General features: G+C 30.2%; 1 protein-coding gene across 3 annotated transcripts in view; it reads right to left on the bottom strand.

The window, feature by feature from the left end:
- LOC148226107 (uncharacterized) overlaps nucleotides 1–18,564 on the bottom strand; it is a 97,885-nt gene that overhangs the window by 7,826 nt on the left and 71,495 nt on the right. For all 3 annotated transcript variants that reach the window (XM_088204210.1, XM_088204211.1, XM_088204212.1), the window contains exons 2-3: nucleotides 11,628–11,780; nucleotides 2,193–2,391 (exon numbers count right to left, since the gene is read on the bottom strand). In XM_088204210.1, coding sequence (XP_088060336.1) covers nucleotides 2,193–2,391; nucleotides 11,628–11,780 — 352 coding nt within the window. The remainder of the gene's footprint in view (nucleotides 1–2,192; nucleotides 2,392–11,627; nucleotides 11,781–18,564) is intronic.

The raw sequence follows: 18,564 nt of genomic DNA, 5'->3' as shown, positions 1-18,564 counted from the left end.
ACATAAATTATTAGGTAATTGGAATTATATTAGTTGCCATATAGCGACGATGTGATGAATCTTTAATTTTAAAATAATGTTTGAGTTAATACAGTACATTGTTGTAACAAAAAATGTAAATGTGCATTTGAATTGGAAAACTTATTGCGCCATATTCTTGTTCCGTGTTCCTGTGCAACTGAATTTCGCCAATGACAGCGTGAGACAGAGGAATTTTTAGGACGGTATGTGCTCCCGTCCTCACTACACCACTGTTAGTTTGGATTTTATTAGTAACCTAGAATACTTAAGCTATGAGTGGTCTAGTATGATGCGTGTCATACGACAATATTTTACTGATATAATTCGGGACAGCGTTCGATCTAGGCGTGACGACTTCCTGCCCTACTTGAAGAACTGCTGCTGCAACGTCTCCGATGAGTGATCCGGACTAGGCGTGATCTATAAACGGAGACACATGACGAATCCGAAGCGGCAACTTGTATCGCCAGGCTATCTTTAACGGTTGACATCGACTAATTTTGGATAGAGATTTCAAAGGCAAAATAGACGACAAGCCGAGTGCGGTTTATCAATGACTCACGAATTTGTGCTAATGAGAGTCTGTGCTTAGGAGCTACAGACTGTTCGCTACATTGTAGGAAATGTAGCGAATTAGCGTATATCAAAGATAAACAGATAATGAGAAAGGCATGAACTCTTTTAAACAGTATGTCAAACTGGTTTGCTATTTTTTAGAAATTATCCAAATATCTGACATCTTTTTTAGAGCTTTAAATAAAAGGCTGAATATTTTCGAATATTTGGACGAAAGTCTCTACTTCAGATGTAACTAAATATTATACAAATATATTGAATTGAAAGAAATATCTTTAAGATAAAGTACATAAAAATCAATCTATTTTTATTCATAATTAATTTTCTTATTCATAATTCGTAACATTTTAATCACAATTCTCACCATAAAACGTTGTGTTTTTAGTATAATTTAAAAAATAAAGATCTATTTTAAAATTGTAAATATATCATGAAACTAAGTTTATGTTAGTTGATACGTTTTTGTAAAAAGTAAATCGTGTATTTCATTTATATAAAACAATATATATATTTTTTTAGAGAATATTAATAATCATAAAATATTGGCTATGGGATCGCAAATATATTTTAATATATTGACATTTAATTTGAATATATATTGATAATTGATAGCTTAGTGCACAGACGTTGCATGTCCATTTTTCTTCCGTTTGAACTTAATGATGCAAAAATATTTTTAGAAGCATCAGTTGTGCATTTACGGACTTGTAACATAACTTCATTATTAAAGTATTGCCTGTAAGATAGAATGTTGGTCTTGAAACATTTGTGCACATCAAATGTTCATTAAGTATCATTAAATCCAAACCGAAGAAAAATGGACACGCAACATCTGTACACTAATCCATCGCTCATATACTTATTAAATAAATGTTTATTGATTTTTAATTTTATTATAACCTATTGTAATATGCAGAACTTCCGTGTGCGCAAACAGTAATGTTTAAAATTTTCGCTGTGTGAAAATTTTTCAGCAATTGTCACCGAAGCATATTTATGAATCGCAAATATTATTGGTAATTTCTTATTACTCACCATTAAAGCATTTTTCAACATAATTAAAATTAATATTCATAAATCAACATTAACTATTTATTATAAATTATATTGATATCGTTATAATTGCGCAAGTACGTCGTTTTTTAAAATTAATTTCCACTAAAAAAGTTTTGGAATTATCCGAAAAGGGTATATGGTAATATTTATCACGAATTAAGCATTTTTCAGGGGGAAAATCGCAAAAATTCTCACTGGGCGTAATGAAAAGAAATTGATTTTGTATTTATATAAATAAATTATTACTTCTAAATCTAGAAAAAATCAATCAATTTTCACTGCGTGAAGTTTTTAAATTTTCATTTTACATAAGAAATCAGAGTCATATGACACAGGTTTTACAAATACAAATATAAAATTAATTATTATTTCTTAACAATTTAAAAATAATTTAATTATTATATAATAGTAAGGAAGGACATAGTGCATTACAAAATTATAAAAAATTAGTATTAGGAAAACTGTTTGGATTAAAGATTGTTAAGGTATAAAAGGTAAGGACGATAATAATTAAAAGTAAAAGAAAAGGATCATTTTACCTTTTTATGCTGACATCAACGCGTGACGATCCTGAGTAACCCAGCTTAGGATTCAGTAGTTGGCCGTCCTTCAGCCAGACGAGCCCTTGCGGTGGCCGACCCTGTACTTTACAATCTAATCGCAGCAATTTATCTGCAATGACTCTTTGTTCACCCTGTTTGATTTCCACAACGGTGGGACCACCCCTGGCGCCTATACCTGAAACGAAAAGAATTATCACCATATTATTAACTTATTTTATTTTATTTACCTTTGTATATATGTATATATACGTGAGATATGCAAAAGGTAAGATACATAAGATAAGTTTAAAATATAAAAACACCCCTTATCTATTTTTTAAGATGAACTTTAGTCTCACACATACGAGGAACGTCACCAAAAATGCATGTCATTTAATGAAATATTAAAAAAAACGACAACCGACTGGCCAACTTTTGTCCTCACTTTGAAAAATGACGATTCGATACGCTCGGTAATGAGCGTTCCCACTGTAACGGCACGATTTTATTGCTTTTGACGTGGATTTTTTACTTCTGAGAAGGGATAATTGCTTTTTGGCACTCTCTGATTAGTCAAAATTCGGTTTAGATATGCTTTCTTCAATCGATTATCACTTATTGTAAGTCATAATATTGTTAAAAAAAGTCTTAACATGAACGCTAGATAATCGAGCATTTCCAATGCGACGGCATGATTTTATTACTTTTGACTTAGATTATTAACAGGGACGTCTTTTAAAGGGGAGGGGCTATGTTATATATTTTTGCATATAAACATGAATTATATATTTTATTTTTAAGATAATAATTTAAATTATTTGCTAGAAATAAATATATAATTTCAGGCATGCCTCTATCTGTTTCAGATTCAATTAACGATAATTAGTTTATTGTTTTATGGCGAGAACATAACGCGTCGGTAGTTTCAACTGGATATGTACTATATTTATCTGGTTAGAAAATCAGAGTATCTATTTTGGTGGCGCTATCCACAAGTGGGAAACGTAGCAGTGTTACATCTTGCCGTTAAGAGAACTGTCAAAATGACGGAGAGGAGATAATCGAATTTCCTGAAGTGCTTCATGGTGATACTCCAAACACCATCCATCAGCCTTTGACAAACCTTAGGTTACAGATGCTTAAGTAACGATTATTCGACACTCTCAGATTGAGATTTTCAGTTCAAGGTTTTCTCGAAACTTTTCGTCAGATCAGGCGCTTGGCCAGGTGCTCGCGTCACCGACGGATATATCATTTTACCTGCAAATTGGCATATATATTATTTATATAGCCGGATGGTGGGTGACACAGTCGGGATGTTACTAAACGTTTTGTTTACCCCATAACACATTTTACGATTCGGTGCGACCTAAATATAAGCGAGAGGCGTGTTCAGTCGGGCGCCTGTCGTAAACTCTCCGACTGTCATAATAAAAATAAATTGTGTTCCAATCAGGAAGCCCTTATTTTCGTTCACTAGTTGATTTTGAACTTAATATTTGAATGTGAAATTGTAAAAAGCAGTTCCATTCGCTCTTATATTTGCCGTTTTACCAGTAAATTGGCAAACTTTACTATTATATTAAAAATACCTCGTTATCAACATTTTGATACACATAGTTATAAAATAGCAAGTAGTCACTCAAAAGACAATTTGCTTCAAATCTATTTTCACTAAAGGCAGTATTGCAAAAGTTGTCTCCGCAATTTTGTTAGTTTAAATAGTTTATCTTTCAGTAATGAATTGAAAAAAGAATTGATAAAATAATATAATAAATTTAGAAGCCCTTGCAATAAATACAATTAAAATTAATTCGTCTTTTCTATAAATTTGGCAAACATAGCATTAGGCAATTACAATTCAATGACATCGATGTATTAATTAATAATAATTAAGAGGGTTACTTTTGAAAAAAAATTGAAAAACACTAATATGCTATTAAATAAAGTAACATACTAGATAATATTTTCTTGACCATAATGTATAATTAATCATTTATATGTTAAATTCAAAAAAATAAATATTGACAATTATGGCAGTATTTATATTTTTGAGAATTTTTGGTAAAATTAATTTCTAAAATGAAAATATTGACTAAATACGAATTTCTTAGCCAAGTTTATATATGTTTCATACTAATAATAGTAATGTGTTTATATATATATATATATATATATATATATATATATATATATATATATATATATATATATATATATATATATATATATATATATATATATATATATATATATATATATATATATATATATATATATATATATATATATATATATATATATATATATATATATATATATATATAATATAAAATGCCTAATTGTTTATGAGTTAAATGCTTAGTTAAGTAATAAATAAGTTCTAAAAGTTTTTTAATTTTTTAAAATATGGTTTTCATTAGTAAGAAAACTAAACACCTGAGTTACTTTTCAAACAAAAATAAAAAAAGTATGTACTTGTTTGGTAATGAACAAAAAATTACGTTAACAATTATTTTGTATTTATTGTTATTAAATAGTGCTTAATATTATTTACAATATTAAAAAGTCTAAAATTGTCAAATTTACGTTACGACTAGAAAAAAGTGTTTCCCATAAATAATCTGCAAGGATTCTCCGGTGCATTGAATAAATATTTCTTTGTTACGAAACGGATACGGTAAACAATATATAAGCGGAAGACAAAAACACCGTAAGGTCACAAATTCCCGTTGCACAATTCGACAACGGAGATGTCCAACAAGCAATCACTTTCTAAAAGCGTATACATATTTTATTGTTCTAAGAAGCGAGTGCAACGATTAGCTGGATGATCGCTGCATGAATACATATGAGTCTTCTCCAATGAGAACCAGGCAAACACTCGAAGACACAAGCAGATTAGGCTCGCCCGCGGACAACAAACGGTCATTCTGAGAAGCACTCTACCATATGAGCACCGCAGCAGAGAAGGATCAACCTTCGCTATTCTGTCGTTGCCATACCAATCTAAGGATTTTCCACCGACATCATCCCTCCGCCAGTTTCTCCACCACTGCTCGAAAAATAACGTTGTGTCGCAATATGTAATATATTATAATAAAAATCTTACTAGTTTCCAACTGCGTCTTTCTGGCTGCGAAGTCTTAGTCTTAGCTTAGGATTAGAATCACGAAGAATCCATTGCAGAACATAGATCAATTAGAATTTGTGTTATTGCTGCATTTTTGTATTCGCATGCTAGGTCATTTCCACAAGGTCAATCAAGTTATTTCAAAATTAAATCTGTTATTGAATATTTGTGTAAGAGTCTAGATGTGACTTGGAAGAGCTTGAAAAATAAACAAAAAACAACGTGTCAAAGGTTGATTACAGAACTGTCAGAAGGATAAAAGACGAGACGAAAGTGTACCTGGTCTTGATGCCTAAGATGAACTTTCTCCAATATATAATAATAGGATTTATTCCTATACTAGATGCACTTGAAAATAATTTAATAAGAAGAGGTGCTGTGTATAATGATGTTGCAAAATTATTTTCCTTTCTTACTAATTTGACATTATTGAAGTCCATGCACTTTCATATATATGTGAGACAAAACAATAGGCCCACAAAAAGCACTCTCTGTATCATACAGACCTATAAAAAGAAGGCCTTCCCTAATGTGGAAGCAAAATGCTACTTATTCTAAAACAAATTATAAAGGTCAAATTGCATAAGGCAACAATAAACACTTACAATTTTAATGTCTATTTACTTTTGAACTTCTACGAAGTGGATCATATGTATCTTTTTTTTTGATAAACTGTAGTTTTAAACTAAGCTGGAGAACTATATAATGTATTGAAAAAATCCTTTACAATTTATATATTTAAAGAATTTTTATAAGGAAAGTGAAATTATATTGAGCTTTAAGCTCAAATAACTTATTTAAATATAAGTTAGGTTTATTCTATAAATATAAAAATATGATTATAGTTATTTACATTACGATTGATGATATACATATGTATATTCAAGGACAGATGAGTACATACATATATTATATATGTAATATTTTTTTCAGGAAGCGTACGGAAAGTGTGCGTGGATATCTCGGACGGGCAAAATTTTACATAACACCAACCGGAGGTTGTTGAACTTGGACTTATTTAGAGATAGAGAGGAGGATGGTCGCGCCAGCTGCCGATGTTGGTCGGAAAGCTCATCGTGTCGATCTGTCTTTGTCCCTAACAACGCACGTGATACAAACAAACATTGGGCCACTTTTACACTATACGCTCGAAAGCTTTAGTATCGATATCTCTTGGACACGTTGAGGGATATCGACTTCTTTGGTTGCATAGAGCTTGAAAGCTCGTGTGGTTATTCTTAAGTGACGAAATTAAACTATTTTAGTAAGTAATATTAATATTATTAAAAACAAATGAAAATATTATAATTGAATATATAGATCACTTACACACTAATAATTCAGAAATAGTTTTTTTGAATTATCGGGAATCGAAACTTGTTTGATTATCGGTAAAAGCATAGTGTAAAAATATTTTAATAAATATTTGTATATACACATGTGTGTAAAGAAGCATGTATATTAATTATATTATTTATAATAATTAAAAAAATATATTTCAATTATATATAAAAAACAGAAAGTGTAAAATTATATTATAAAAAAAAGAATAATTATTTTATTTATGCTGTGTAAAATAAATTTTTAGAAATACGTTTTTAGGTAATTTTTGTAGTCAATATTTCTGCCGTTGAGAATTCTTTCTCACTTTCCGTTGATGTTGGTTTATTTGTGAGCAAAGATTTATATAAAATATTTACATTTAAAGTCAGTTTTTTGGTTAATTTATGTCGTCGACTATATTTAATATTTTTTACCGGAGAAATATTTTTGTGGTTTATTAAATGTTTGTTTAATTCTTCTTAAAGTATTATCTTCATTATTTTAGTAGCAGGAAGTTGTTCTAATAAAACTTTACCATAATTAAAATATACTTCTAAAATAGTTTTCATTGAGCTTTTGTATAAAATGTAATAAACAAATAAGCTGTTCATTTTTCCTTTAATTTTGATTTCAGCGCTGCAAAAATTTCTTGTGGAAAAGTTGTGTTAATTTCAGATTACATTTTCAACTTAAAATCAGAAGGTCTCGAATTTCAGGGTAATTTACTTGAAAGTCCTGAGACACAAAACAGGACAAAAGCCGGAAATTCTCTGGTTATCTCGACAAAATCCATGCTACAACTTTTTAGGCTCGTGGGTTGAAAAATCATCGCAAAATTGTGTCTATTTCACTATTAACTATAATTTTTCCTAAACTCCCAAGTTAACAAATGTGTATAAATTAAATCAATACTCAAAGGGTTAATATTATTATTGTCGCATATATAAAAATATTTACTAATTGGAGTTAAAATATTTATTAATTGGAGATGATTGTAACCGAGCTTTAATTTTAGAAAATAAAAAATGTAGTAAAAGCATATTATTTTGTAAGCTATATATTAAAAAAATAGAAAATAAACCTTATCTTATATTATGGACTTTCTTTTATTGTACCATAAGTAATTATACAAGTCGAGCACCTTTATTATTGAAAATTGTAAAGAATGAATTCTCTGTTAAGAAATTAATTTAAATTTTTTTGTCACAAAGTTGTGTAGTAAATTTCGTATCTTCACATTTTTTCCATTACAGTCTCGGTCTTCCAACATAGCGTGCACCTTCCAGCTTCTCAAATCACATTTTGTATGTGATTTCGAATGTAGTGGTGAAGATTAGCAAGCCTCAAAACGGCTTATAAATTATCGCAGCGGTCAAAACAACGCGTGCCATCGATCACTGTGCGAAGTCGTCGGAAAGCGACTTGCGCGTGAGACGCGGCGTTAAAATTAGCAAAACGCGCGGTCGGAATGTGGAAGACGTTGAGGAAAAATTTCTCTTCGGCGAGGAGAAGAGCAAAGATTACCACAACAATTGATTGCGGCCAAAAAATCGTAGCAGACAGGCGGGCGACATTCATTGCTATTCCAGCTGGCCAACCAGCACTTGCTCATCCAATCAGGTGCTGGGCTTCTGAACTCGCCGCGACACAGGGTCACCAAAAACTAACTGTCTATATTTATTTTTCTTAGATTTTAGGGTACTCTACAAAATTTCTTCCTTGACCTTTATATCTATCAATTGTATAAAGAGAATTGCTCGTGACGGAAGTCCGGATGAGCAATACACGAATAGCAAAAATCCTACACTAACAAATTATTCTTGACCTTTCATCATAGTCATTAAATGCGTTATATTAAAAATATATTAAAAATTAAAATATACATATAAATTATACAATCAGCTCTAATATAGTAAATATGGTTCTTTAAAACATAATTTATCTCCAATGCAGTTCCCTTAGATAATACCACATTTATTCACACACATAAAAAAATATGTTAGACCATTAAAACATTGTCAAGATCTAAAATATTTCTACGAGTTTTCTTCTTACATCTAGCGGCATTCTGAAAGTTCAACCTTTTGCACTCGTTGTGTTTTCAAATCGTCATATTTCGTAACACGCAACCCTGACATTGCCGGCAATAATAATTATTCAAGGCGCGTGACATTCGGTTTAACCGGGAACGTTTTAAGAAGAATTATCGGCGGCGAGTGCTCGGTGACACATGTGATTCTTTTATATATCTCTTCGCTCGAATTATTTCTGCATTCGACGTGTCTCTCTTCCTCTCTTTCTTTCTCTTTCTCTGAGTCACATCTACGATCTCATTGTTTCGTTGGTTTTAATCTCGCAAATATTTACGACAATAACACGGATTTAAAGCTATCAAATAAATAACGCACGCTGAAAGACAAACGGCAATTGGCTAACATTTTTTCCGAGCTCAGTTTTTCACGTGAAACGCTTCTTCTTATGCATTAAGATTGGACGAATGATATTCAGGGGCTCAACTGTAAGGATCATTCTTCATATGATGATAGATAACTAAAAATTAAAATATAATGCATAAGATTTAATTTAATTGCAGTTGATCAGGTACGTCATTTCAGCTTTTTGTTGCTGAGCTGGTCAGTCAGTGGTAGTTTTTTTAATATTTAGATTTCATAAAGATTCATAGTATTTAATTAAATTACAATTAATTTAAGGGGGAGGGTAGAAGCCTCCACCTGTTCCTCCTCAAATGACATTCCTGTAGTTAATATATAATGTAATTAAACAAATTTTATTTTTGTCTAAAAACAACGTTGTACGGTGCAATTGTATTAAAAAAGTGTTATTATTTATAATATTCCGCTGTAAATTGACAGGCGTAAATCCAATGCGTTAAAACAGGGCAAAGCTGTACCAACTGGGTGTGTCAATCAGACATATTGAATACCTACAAATTAATAACCACCATTAATATCGGTCTATATTACTAATTATTAAATAAAATATAATTTAAAATCGATAGATGACACTTAAAAATTCGAGTTTGCTGCTGGAGCTCGAGCCCGCAACATCAAGGTTACTAGTCTGAGATGTAACCGGCTGTAGTATTTCGATCTTAAATGTATGTTCTTATAAATAAATCATCTTAAATTCTGTAATACTGTGTACACGTCTCTTGAAAATAAATAGATCTGTCATTTATTTCTTTAAATTAAATTAAAACCATCATAACACAAGTTACCCCAATGCGTCATGATGGTCGAAAACAATAATTGTATTATTTCAATACACAAAAAATCATAAAATATCAAAATTAAATGAAACGAATCGGATCAGATCCTCATAATTGACATTAAACAGGTCAATGTGTAATGCCAGAGTATTAAGAAGCCGGATGGTCACAGCCATAGGCGAGTCGGCAAGTGCGAACGTCCTAGCCCAATGGCTATTAAAAGAGGGCGCGATCGTGATTGGCAAAACTGGAATTCCACGAGAATAGCTGGATTCTCGAAAGCACCCTTCAGTAATTTGAAGAAATGCTAAAAGGTTTCGGCGAATAGTATCACAATGATCCTAAAAGAAAAGCGCTGGGATATAAGAATGGATAATAACCAAATGTCCTTTTATAAAGGTATCTTAAAAACTTTTTTTGAATCTTTTCGACTAAATCTCGATTCAAGAATGCTACGAACTAAGGTGTCATAGAGGATTCGAATAACTGACGGAACATCAATGTGTAAGACATTCCTCATAACAAAGCAGATCTTTCTACAAAGATTTATCACAGACGTCGTGTATGTCTAGAGAGAACCTCCACTTGCACTCAAAAGTGATTCAAAAATCCTTAATGGAAGTTTCTCTAGTCAAAATGTTTCCACCAAGGCCATAGGAATAAACTGATGGCAAACGGGATCAAGAAAATGATACAGTATGTCACTTTTCGACACTAAAGGGCAGACGGTTAAAGAAACCCATCTCCATAGAGAGTCTAAATCCCTCTGTAGAGAGAGAGAGTCCGCAACAAATCGAATGCATTTAAACCATTTTAAATCATCTGCGTATAGAAGAAAACTTGAATTTGTAGCTGCCGTATTTATGTCGTTAATAAATAATATAAAGAGCAGAGGGCCCAGGATGGACCCTTGAGGAGCTCCTGAAGGAGTAAAATATTCTTTAAACATAGGTTACAAACAGCCTACGATCGCACAAATAACTCGAAAATAACCGAGTTAAATCATCCGAGCAACCGAGATTCGACAATTTTTTTAATAATAATACATGACAAACCTTGTCGAATGCCTTCTCAAAATCTGTATATACAACGTCTACTTGAATTCCCGCATCAAGAGATTTCGTCACCGTGTTGGTGAAAGACAGAAGGTTAAGTCATATTATTAATGGTATTTTAATAGATTTATGTTAACCAAATTTCTGCTTTAAGAATTATAGTAATCATATATATTTTAAAACAATCTAAAGAATATTATATTATTGGCACTATTAAAATGCTTAAATACATAATTGTATAAGTTATAGTTGATAGTTGGTGTTTATGATGTTGCGGGTTCGAGCTCCAGCAGCAAACTCGAATTTTTAAGTGAATATAGCAAAACAATAATAAATCCATTAAGAAAGTGATAATTACTAATATCATATAATACTAGATTTATATGTACTATATTTATAAAAAAAACATTAAGGTATCTAAGCTGTTTTTCAAACATGCAAATTGTTGAAGAAACAATTTTAATATTCATTGTAATACTAATATATAACGAAAAAGTATACATATCTATATATTCCTAAACGGATACATATATGTATATTAATCATACATTTTAGATGATAGAATCGTATTAATATGGAAAGCTCTTGATTGTAAAATAGCTTCAGTATTAAGAAGACTTCGTTGATTTTTGAAAGAGTACGATGCTAATTATTTTATAAAATATGAAATATAAAAAATAAGTATTACATACTGCCTTTGCTGATCCGAACGCAGTTCCCCTGCTCTAACGTGAAACCAGTCTTGCAGAAGCACCCTGACACGCAGTACTTGGCGCATCTAGGTTTGTTGTCACAGCACCTTGTGTCGCACCTCTTGTACTCTTCGTTCGCTCTGCACTTGTGCGCTGAAATACACACAAAAGCAAAAAAACTATTATTACAATTAGGAATGTCGCGTTGTGCAAATCAAGGTATTCGGAGAAGTTGGGAATTCATTGGGTTCATAATCTGAAGGTGTCGTGTCTAATCTCTCATCTTTGACACCAACCCTAATAATTGTATATGGCTTATAAGGTGTTTTGATGTTGCTCGAGGGTTTGCACACACATATTCTTAGGATAAAATTCCTATAAAATGCAAGGTTGTAAATTAATTTGATTTTTAGTTTTATTAGTTATTGAAACAGGTACCTCAGTGGAGTAGAACGACACAGGATGTACATATGATTCGCAGTTCAATGCGTGTTCTGTGTAGCTGCGAGTGATTTATTGATAAAAAAATCAATGCAGTTCATATATATTAAATATTTTCATAGTATATGTGCTCTTTAACAGATGTCGCTAATATTATTTAAATTTCGTTGCATGAAATATTTTTATATATATTATGTATGTATATATATAGAAATCTGCTCTAAAAATTGTAAACCATTTTTTTATACACTACAGTAAATTTTTTATTTAAAACATAAATATGACCTTTAATAGTTTACCAATGAATGGTACTTCTCAAAACAATTATCTCTGTGAACGACGATATGTTTTCATATGATAATTATTCTTAAACAACAAAATTAGATGTTAGATGAAATTACAGAGAAATCATATTGCAAAGAATCACGAAGGTATTTAGTGAGAAAAAGGAAAGGGAAAGAAAAATTCGTGCAAATTCCTGGGAAGAGTAGTAGGAATGCGTTTGGCTTTAGATGCGCAGATTTGATACATATGCAAATGCCTCCCCCGGCTCTGAATAGAAAATAAATAGGTGGTGGAATCGCTTGCATTCTTCGGTAGTCTTCTCTCATAAATATGGGAAATTCTCGGCTAACTGGACATGCGTCTACCTGTTTCAGAACAGTTGCGGCCCGCGCGCACGTACCTGCAATACCTGACGGCGGCTACCGGGCGTGATGCTCAAACAATACGCCGAGAAAGAATCCGACTCGCTGTGTATAGTGTATAAGCGAGCATAAATTATGCCACAGGAGGAATGTCGCATGAAAAATGACCCATATAAGTATCTGGCGGACAAACGATGCAAGTGCATATACGGCGATTGAACTGAAAAGCAGTCCCAAAGATCACTCGTTAGGTAAATGGACCTCAAACTTTTTCGCTCGACCTTAAATTGGTATTGCCACATATGAAAGTATTTCATTATTGATACAATTTTATCAGAATAGTTAAATAATAGATCTTAATAAAATAGCAAAGTAAATAGTAAGACACCAGACTGAAATCAAAGTTGTGAATAAGATATATTTAGCTCAATTTTATTTTAATTATTTAACCGTTAAATATGAAAAATCTAAGAGCATCTGATCTATCATGATCGATCGAAATTTTAATTGTATACTAAATGCTCATTTATATCTCCCAGACACGGATTCGAATTTCATATAAAGATTTAGGTTTATATGGAATTCAAATCCAGGCCTTTCAGGTATTGGTCACCGACCTATACCACTGATCTATTGTGCTGATAATAAAAAAATATAGAATATAAAAATGTAGTAAATCTAGCAATAGAATCCTATTAAAAAAAAGTTTTTGTTACAAAATATATTAATCAAAAAACAGAATGAAAGCTTATATTAATATTTTTTATTGATACTGCAAAGTTATAGTATCGTACAATTTTATAAAAATGAACCTATATTTTAAACCATCGCCGATGTGTGATTATAAAATTTGTTAGTTTATCTTAGTATTATTTGTCATCATTTATTTAGACCCTTTACATATTTATGATTAATATGAGGGAAATAATAAAAGTTATATGTTAGAGTGAATGTGTATTATCAAGAAACCTATATTTTCACTGGCGTTTCAGTGAAATTATGTATATACAATTACATTTTAAACCCTAGATATATATACTTGCAAAAATATAATTTAACTGATAGGCGCCATTGAAATTATATGTTGCTCTAAAATAGATCCGATTTAAAAGTAACATATTTTAAGAGAGATGTGCATTTAAGTAAATACTTTGTTCCATAAAACGTTTATTTTGTGCATTACAATAATCCAAAATGAACATTACATAAATATATCTTATTATTTGCTTTGTGCATTAAAATATTTAAAAATAAGCATTAGCTAATAAAATATTCGTACTATTGAAAATATAACATTACTGACAGTTGCAAAACATTCATTTGCTGTTCAAACCTAAACCAATAATTTAAAAAGAATATTGAAAATATTTTTTTTTAATCTTATTTTTTATTATTTTAATGCACAAATAATTAATTTTACTGCACACTACAAATAAAATATTGCTCAATCTAATATTTTTAATTAAAGATTTATTTAATGTTCTTTTTTTATAGTAATGCACAAAAAAAAAAATTTATATTTATTTAAATGCATATTTAAATTGTCTATGAAATTCAATTTAACAGTTGTAATACGTCTATTTAACTAAAACCTAACCTGAACGAATTAACCAAACCCAACTTAACCCAATTAAGGTTCAAAAACTAACTATAATTTTTTAACTTTTATCAGGCTAATGTTAAAATTAAGGTTAGGTTTAAGTTTAATTTATTTTAAATATATTATAGTATTATGTTGAACAATGTGACGTCACAATTTTATGAATCTGATAATGTAGAAATATGCGTATCAGATCATCAGTTAGTGAACAGAGCCAGTGAAATTATATTTATACTAGTAAAATTATAACTTTACTGATAATATACATTCACTGTAACATATACACAAATATTATATTTTTTGCACAATTATGTAATCGTTTTGTTTTATTTTTTGTGGATTATTTAATAAAAATTATATTTTTGGTTATTGTTCATATTCTTTATTACCATTTCATCTTTTATTGATATTTATATTGTGGTAATGAGCATTAAGTCTCCTACTGACTTTAATGAACTAAAGTTTACGTGGACAATATACCAAATAATAAATCCTATTTTGTAATTTGTAGAAATAAATACGGAAAATTGTCAAAAGCTATAAAATATTTTAATTTCCTCAATATTTTATAATAATATACATACAGATTGATTTTATAAAATACAGCAATATAATTTTCTTGCATTGGATATTATTGTTTATTTTAGGGTTAAATATTAAAATTCCATTATGTATTATATATTGATTTAATATTATTAATCAATGTGTATTAAAAATCTATTTATAGAAAAACATTGCCTGAAATTTATAAAATGATTTTTTTTATTAACTATACTAATTAAAATCTCAATTAATATTTTAAAAATACATATGTTTTTGTGTTATTAAATCATTAAAATATTTTTCAAGAGATGTAGGAGTGATATTGTTGAATTTAAAATTTCGACTCTAATATATATTGATTCCATCAGTTTTTGCTAAATTAAATATAGTCGCATGACGCTCGATTTTAGATAAGATAAACCAAATTCTTAAAATACCATCGCCGAGCAATTTAAAAATTCCACATTATTTTTTATTCTAAATAAAAACTATCAGCAGCAACGAATGTGTACACTTAGTACCTAATGCGAATTAAGTATAGCTATTTAAAAAAGGGTGTATCGACGAGCTAGCCCCCGAGGTACTGCCTTACCCATTATCGAAATACTTGAGATTCGCACGGACGTGCGTGCTAATGGGTAGACGATCAAAAATTCGGTGGCAAAAGACCTCGAGGGAATATTTGGTATTCCGAAGCCGATCGGTTCGGTGCTTCTGAGGCTAATGCCTCGAGAAACAGGACAATTAGGCGGTGCCCTCTCGGATGATTAAGACCAATTTAATACGCTGGAGAAGTGTTATGCCAGACGTGTCTGCCGTAACCGGCCAAACTACGCCCAATGTTTATATTTGCTAATTTTGATTCTTTGGCTAAGTAATAGTTATACATTATTCACTCAATTCATAAATTAAAAATATACAGTAATTGAAAACAAAATATTATAGTGAAGCAGGCGTTTCATTGGTATACCGCAAGGTTAAATATTGGGACCTCTAATGCTTATATTGTATATAAATAATAAGCTGCAAATAATAAAAATAGCAAATTTTTTTATAAACGGTACCTTTTTATGAGTTGATATTAAATGCTAAAATAATTAAATTGGATGAGTGAAAGAGATGTAATAGTGTTTTCTTATAAGCTGTATCATTATTACAAATAAATTAGTACAGAGTTGCTAAATCCAAACCAAATAGTAAAATATTAATATATAATTTCAAGTATATTAGGTGTATGTCGGATATAATTTAGCATTAAATTAAAATTTAAATAATAATCACCAATTCTTCCTCACACTAATTGAATTGATTTATTTTAACCATATTTTTAAGAACTTATAAAGTTAGTAAATCGCATTTAAAATAAGGAATTTTAAAGGAAAAAATATTCATTGTCACGTGCTCAAATTTGTTTGTTTATATGCGTTTTAATATATGTACAAAATTGCGGTTTTCTGATTTGAAACATGTAAACAATGACGCAGAGATTAAGGTTCATAAACACTGATAGTCAAAGTAATATACAGATAGTTGCAATACTATTTTTTTATCATTTGATAATTTTATTTACGAGACTGGAATTAAATATATAATATTATATTAAATTAAAATAAAATTCTATTCAAACAATTTAGTCAAAGAGGTAAGGAGGGTTTCCCTTCATAAATAAAAGTCATAAAAATTAAACTAAGTATATATCTGAATTTACGTTTATAGTATAGTTTTGAGCAATCTTTGAGAAAAATACAGTATTACTGATAATTTATTTTGCTACTTTTAAATAATTATTTGTATTTAATGTGATTCAAATTTAAATGATTTGGAAACAATTTACTGAGAAATACAGAAAGAAGCAAAATATACAAGAAGTAAACTCATTTCAGTATATCACATATACTCAAATATGAGGTACATTCAGAAATACTACTTATAAGGCCATTAAATAAAGAACGAATGAACCTATTGGAATTTGCTAGCATCAGTCATTGTGCTTGCAGTGTATGTATACAATGACTATCAATTCCTAATTCTGCAAATTTATTTTGTGCAAAAAGACTTCTGCTGAAATTTAGTTTTTGTATGTTTATGTTAATGGCAGTGAATTCACAAACGGGTAAAAATTAGTGAAGTTTAATATATATGTATATAATAGTAGAAAATCATCAGTCACTGATCAACCCAATTTTCGTGGAGTATTTTTATTTCCTTAATGACAAATTATATTTAGCTGCCAATAATAATGAAGACAATATGATCTCAAAATCTATTTAATTCTACATTTTAGCCATAAAATAAATTATGTGCGGTCTTAAGAAAGAGCTTATCGTTGAATAATCAATGCATAAAAAAATACTTAAAAATATTTGCTCATTTAAAAACAATAAAAGGATTTGACGAAAGCGATGAATTACTGTAATTGAAATTCTACAAACGATTGTAAATTGTAAATGTATATATTTTACTTTTGATAGTAAAAATATATAAGAATTATTTATGATAGTAACTGGTTCTTGATCCCTGCCGCAACAGTATTAATGTGGTAGTTTGGACGGCTGAGTTTCGGAGTGGTCTCTAGGCTAGAGAGTCACGATCGCGTCCCTTATTCTTTACCGTTGTGGGCAAGACATCAGCACTAAAGAACGCCCCTCTTGCACAATTTAGCTTGCTAAACCCAAAGATGATTTTAGCGATAGCTATGAAGAGCTAGAAAAAAGTATGTGGGGTGGTACATATATATTTTAAATCTGCACCATAACTGTTAATTTAAAAAATAAAAAGTTTAATTGTATAATTATTGTTTGTATATTGGCCATCATGACACATTGGGAAAACCTGTCATGTCATGATGGCCAGAAAGGTTTTATGTATTTTTCCTTGCATTTTTTATTCTACTATACTTATTTATTTTTTATTTTTTGTAACAATGGGAATGGTTATGAACCGTTATTCTATATTTCATATTTCAATATGCTATTGTACCTATTTATATGTTTGAAATATTTTTTTATAAAAAAAAAATGATTTCCAGATTTGTAATAAAAAATAAAAATTAAAAAAAAAGCATTTTTTGAAGCGTCTTAAACTATTCTTTTAATAACGCTTAATGACAGATTTGGCTATTGGGTAATGCGTGCGTTGGGTGCTATAAAAGAGAGCAGGCCATAAATTAGTCCTTATTGATGGTACTTCAAAAAAAAGTATCATGCCAATTGCATGTTTAATATTTTTTTCAATACTTATTTCTGCCCGCTAGAGGCGCTACAGTCTGGTAGTAGTACCACTGGTAGAGTTGCCCTTGAAGCGGTCCCAGACCGTTACGGCGGCGGCCCTTTTTGCCGTAGTACGAGGGATGCCGTTAACACAGTGAAAGTGCACACACATCTTTGTTTACCAACACACGAGAACGTACGCACACACACACTTAAACATTTTTGCACTGTATTTAAAGACAAATTCAATTATTTTTCAGAAATTTATTCGTTTAGTCTTATCATTTAACTCCCAAAATCTAGGCTTTTACTTAAGAAACCGATAAAAGGCAATCCACTTTTCTGGATGAAAAACTTATCGACATAAATCTGTAGTATCTGTGCTATATTGTCATATGCATCACTAGGCTGCTGCTAGTAGACACAAAATTAAATAAAAAAATATTATTAATATTATTGCGTAATACAATATAAATTTTACGTTTAAAATCTTATAA

The sequence above is a fragment of the Plectrocnemia conspersa genome, unplaced genomic scaffold (assembly GCF_051122295.1).
Source record: "Plectrocnemia conspersa isolate PC_06_02 unplaced genomic scaffold, ASM5112229v1 ptg000014l, whole genome shotgun sequence".
NCBI classification, from domain to species: Eukaryota; Metazoa; Arthropoda; class Insecta; order Trichoptera; family Polycentropodidae; genus Plectrocnemia; species Plectrocnemia conspersa.
Note: the sequence above shows the minus strand (reverse complement) of the source record. Positions and strands in the feature narration are given on the sequence as shown.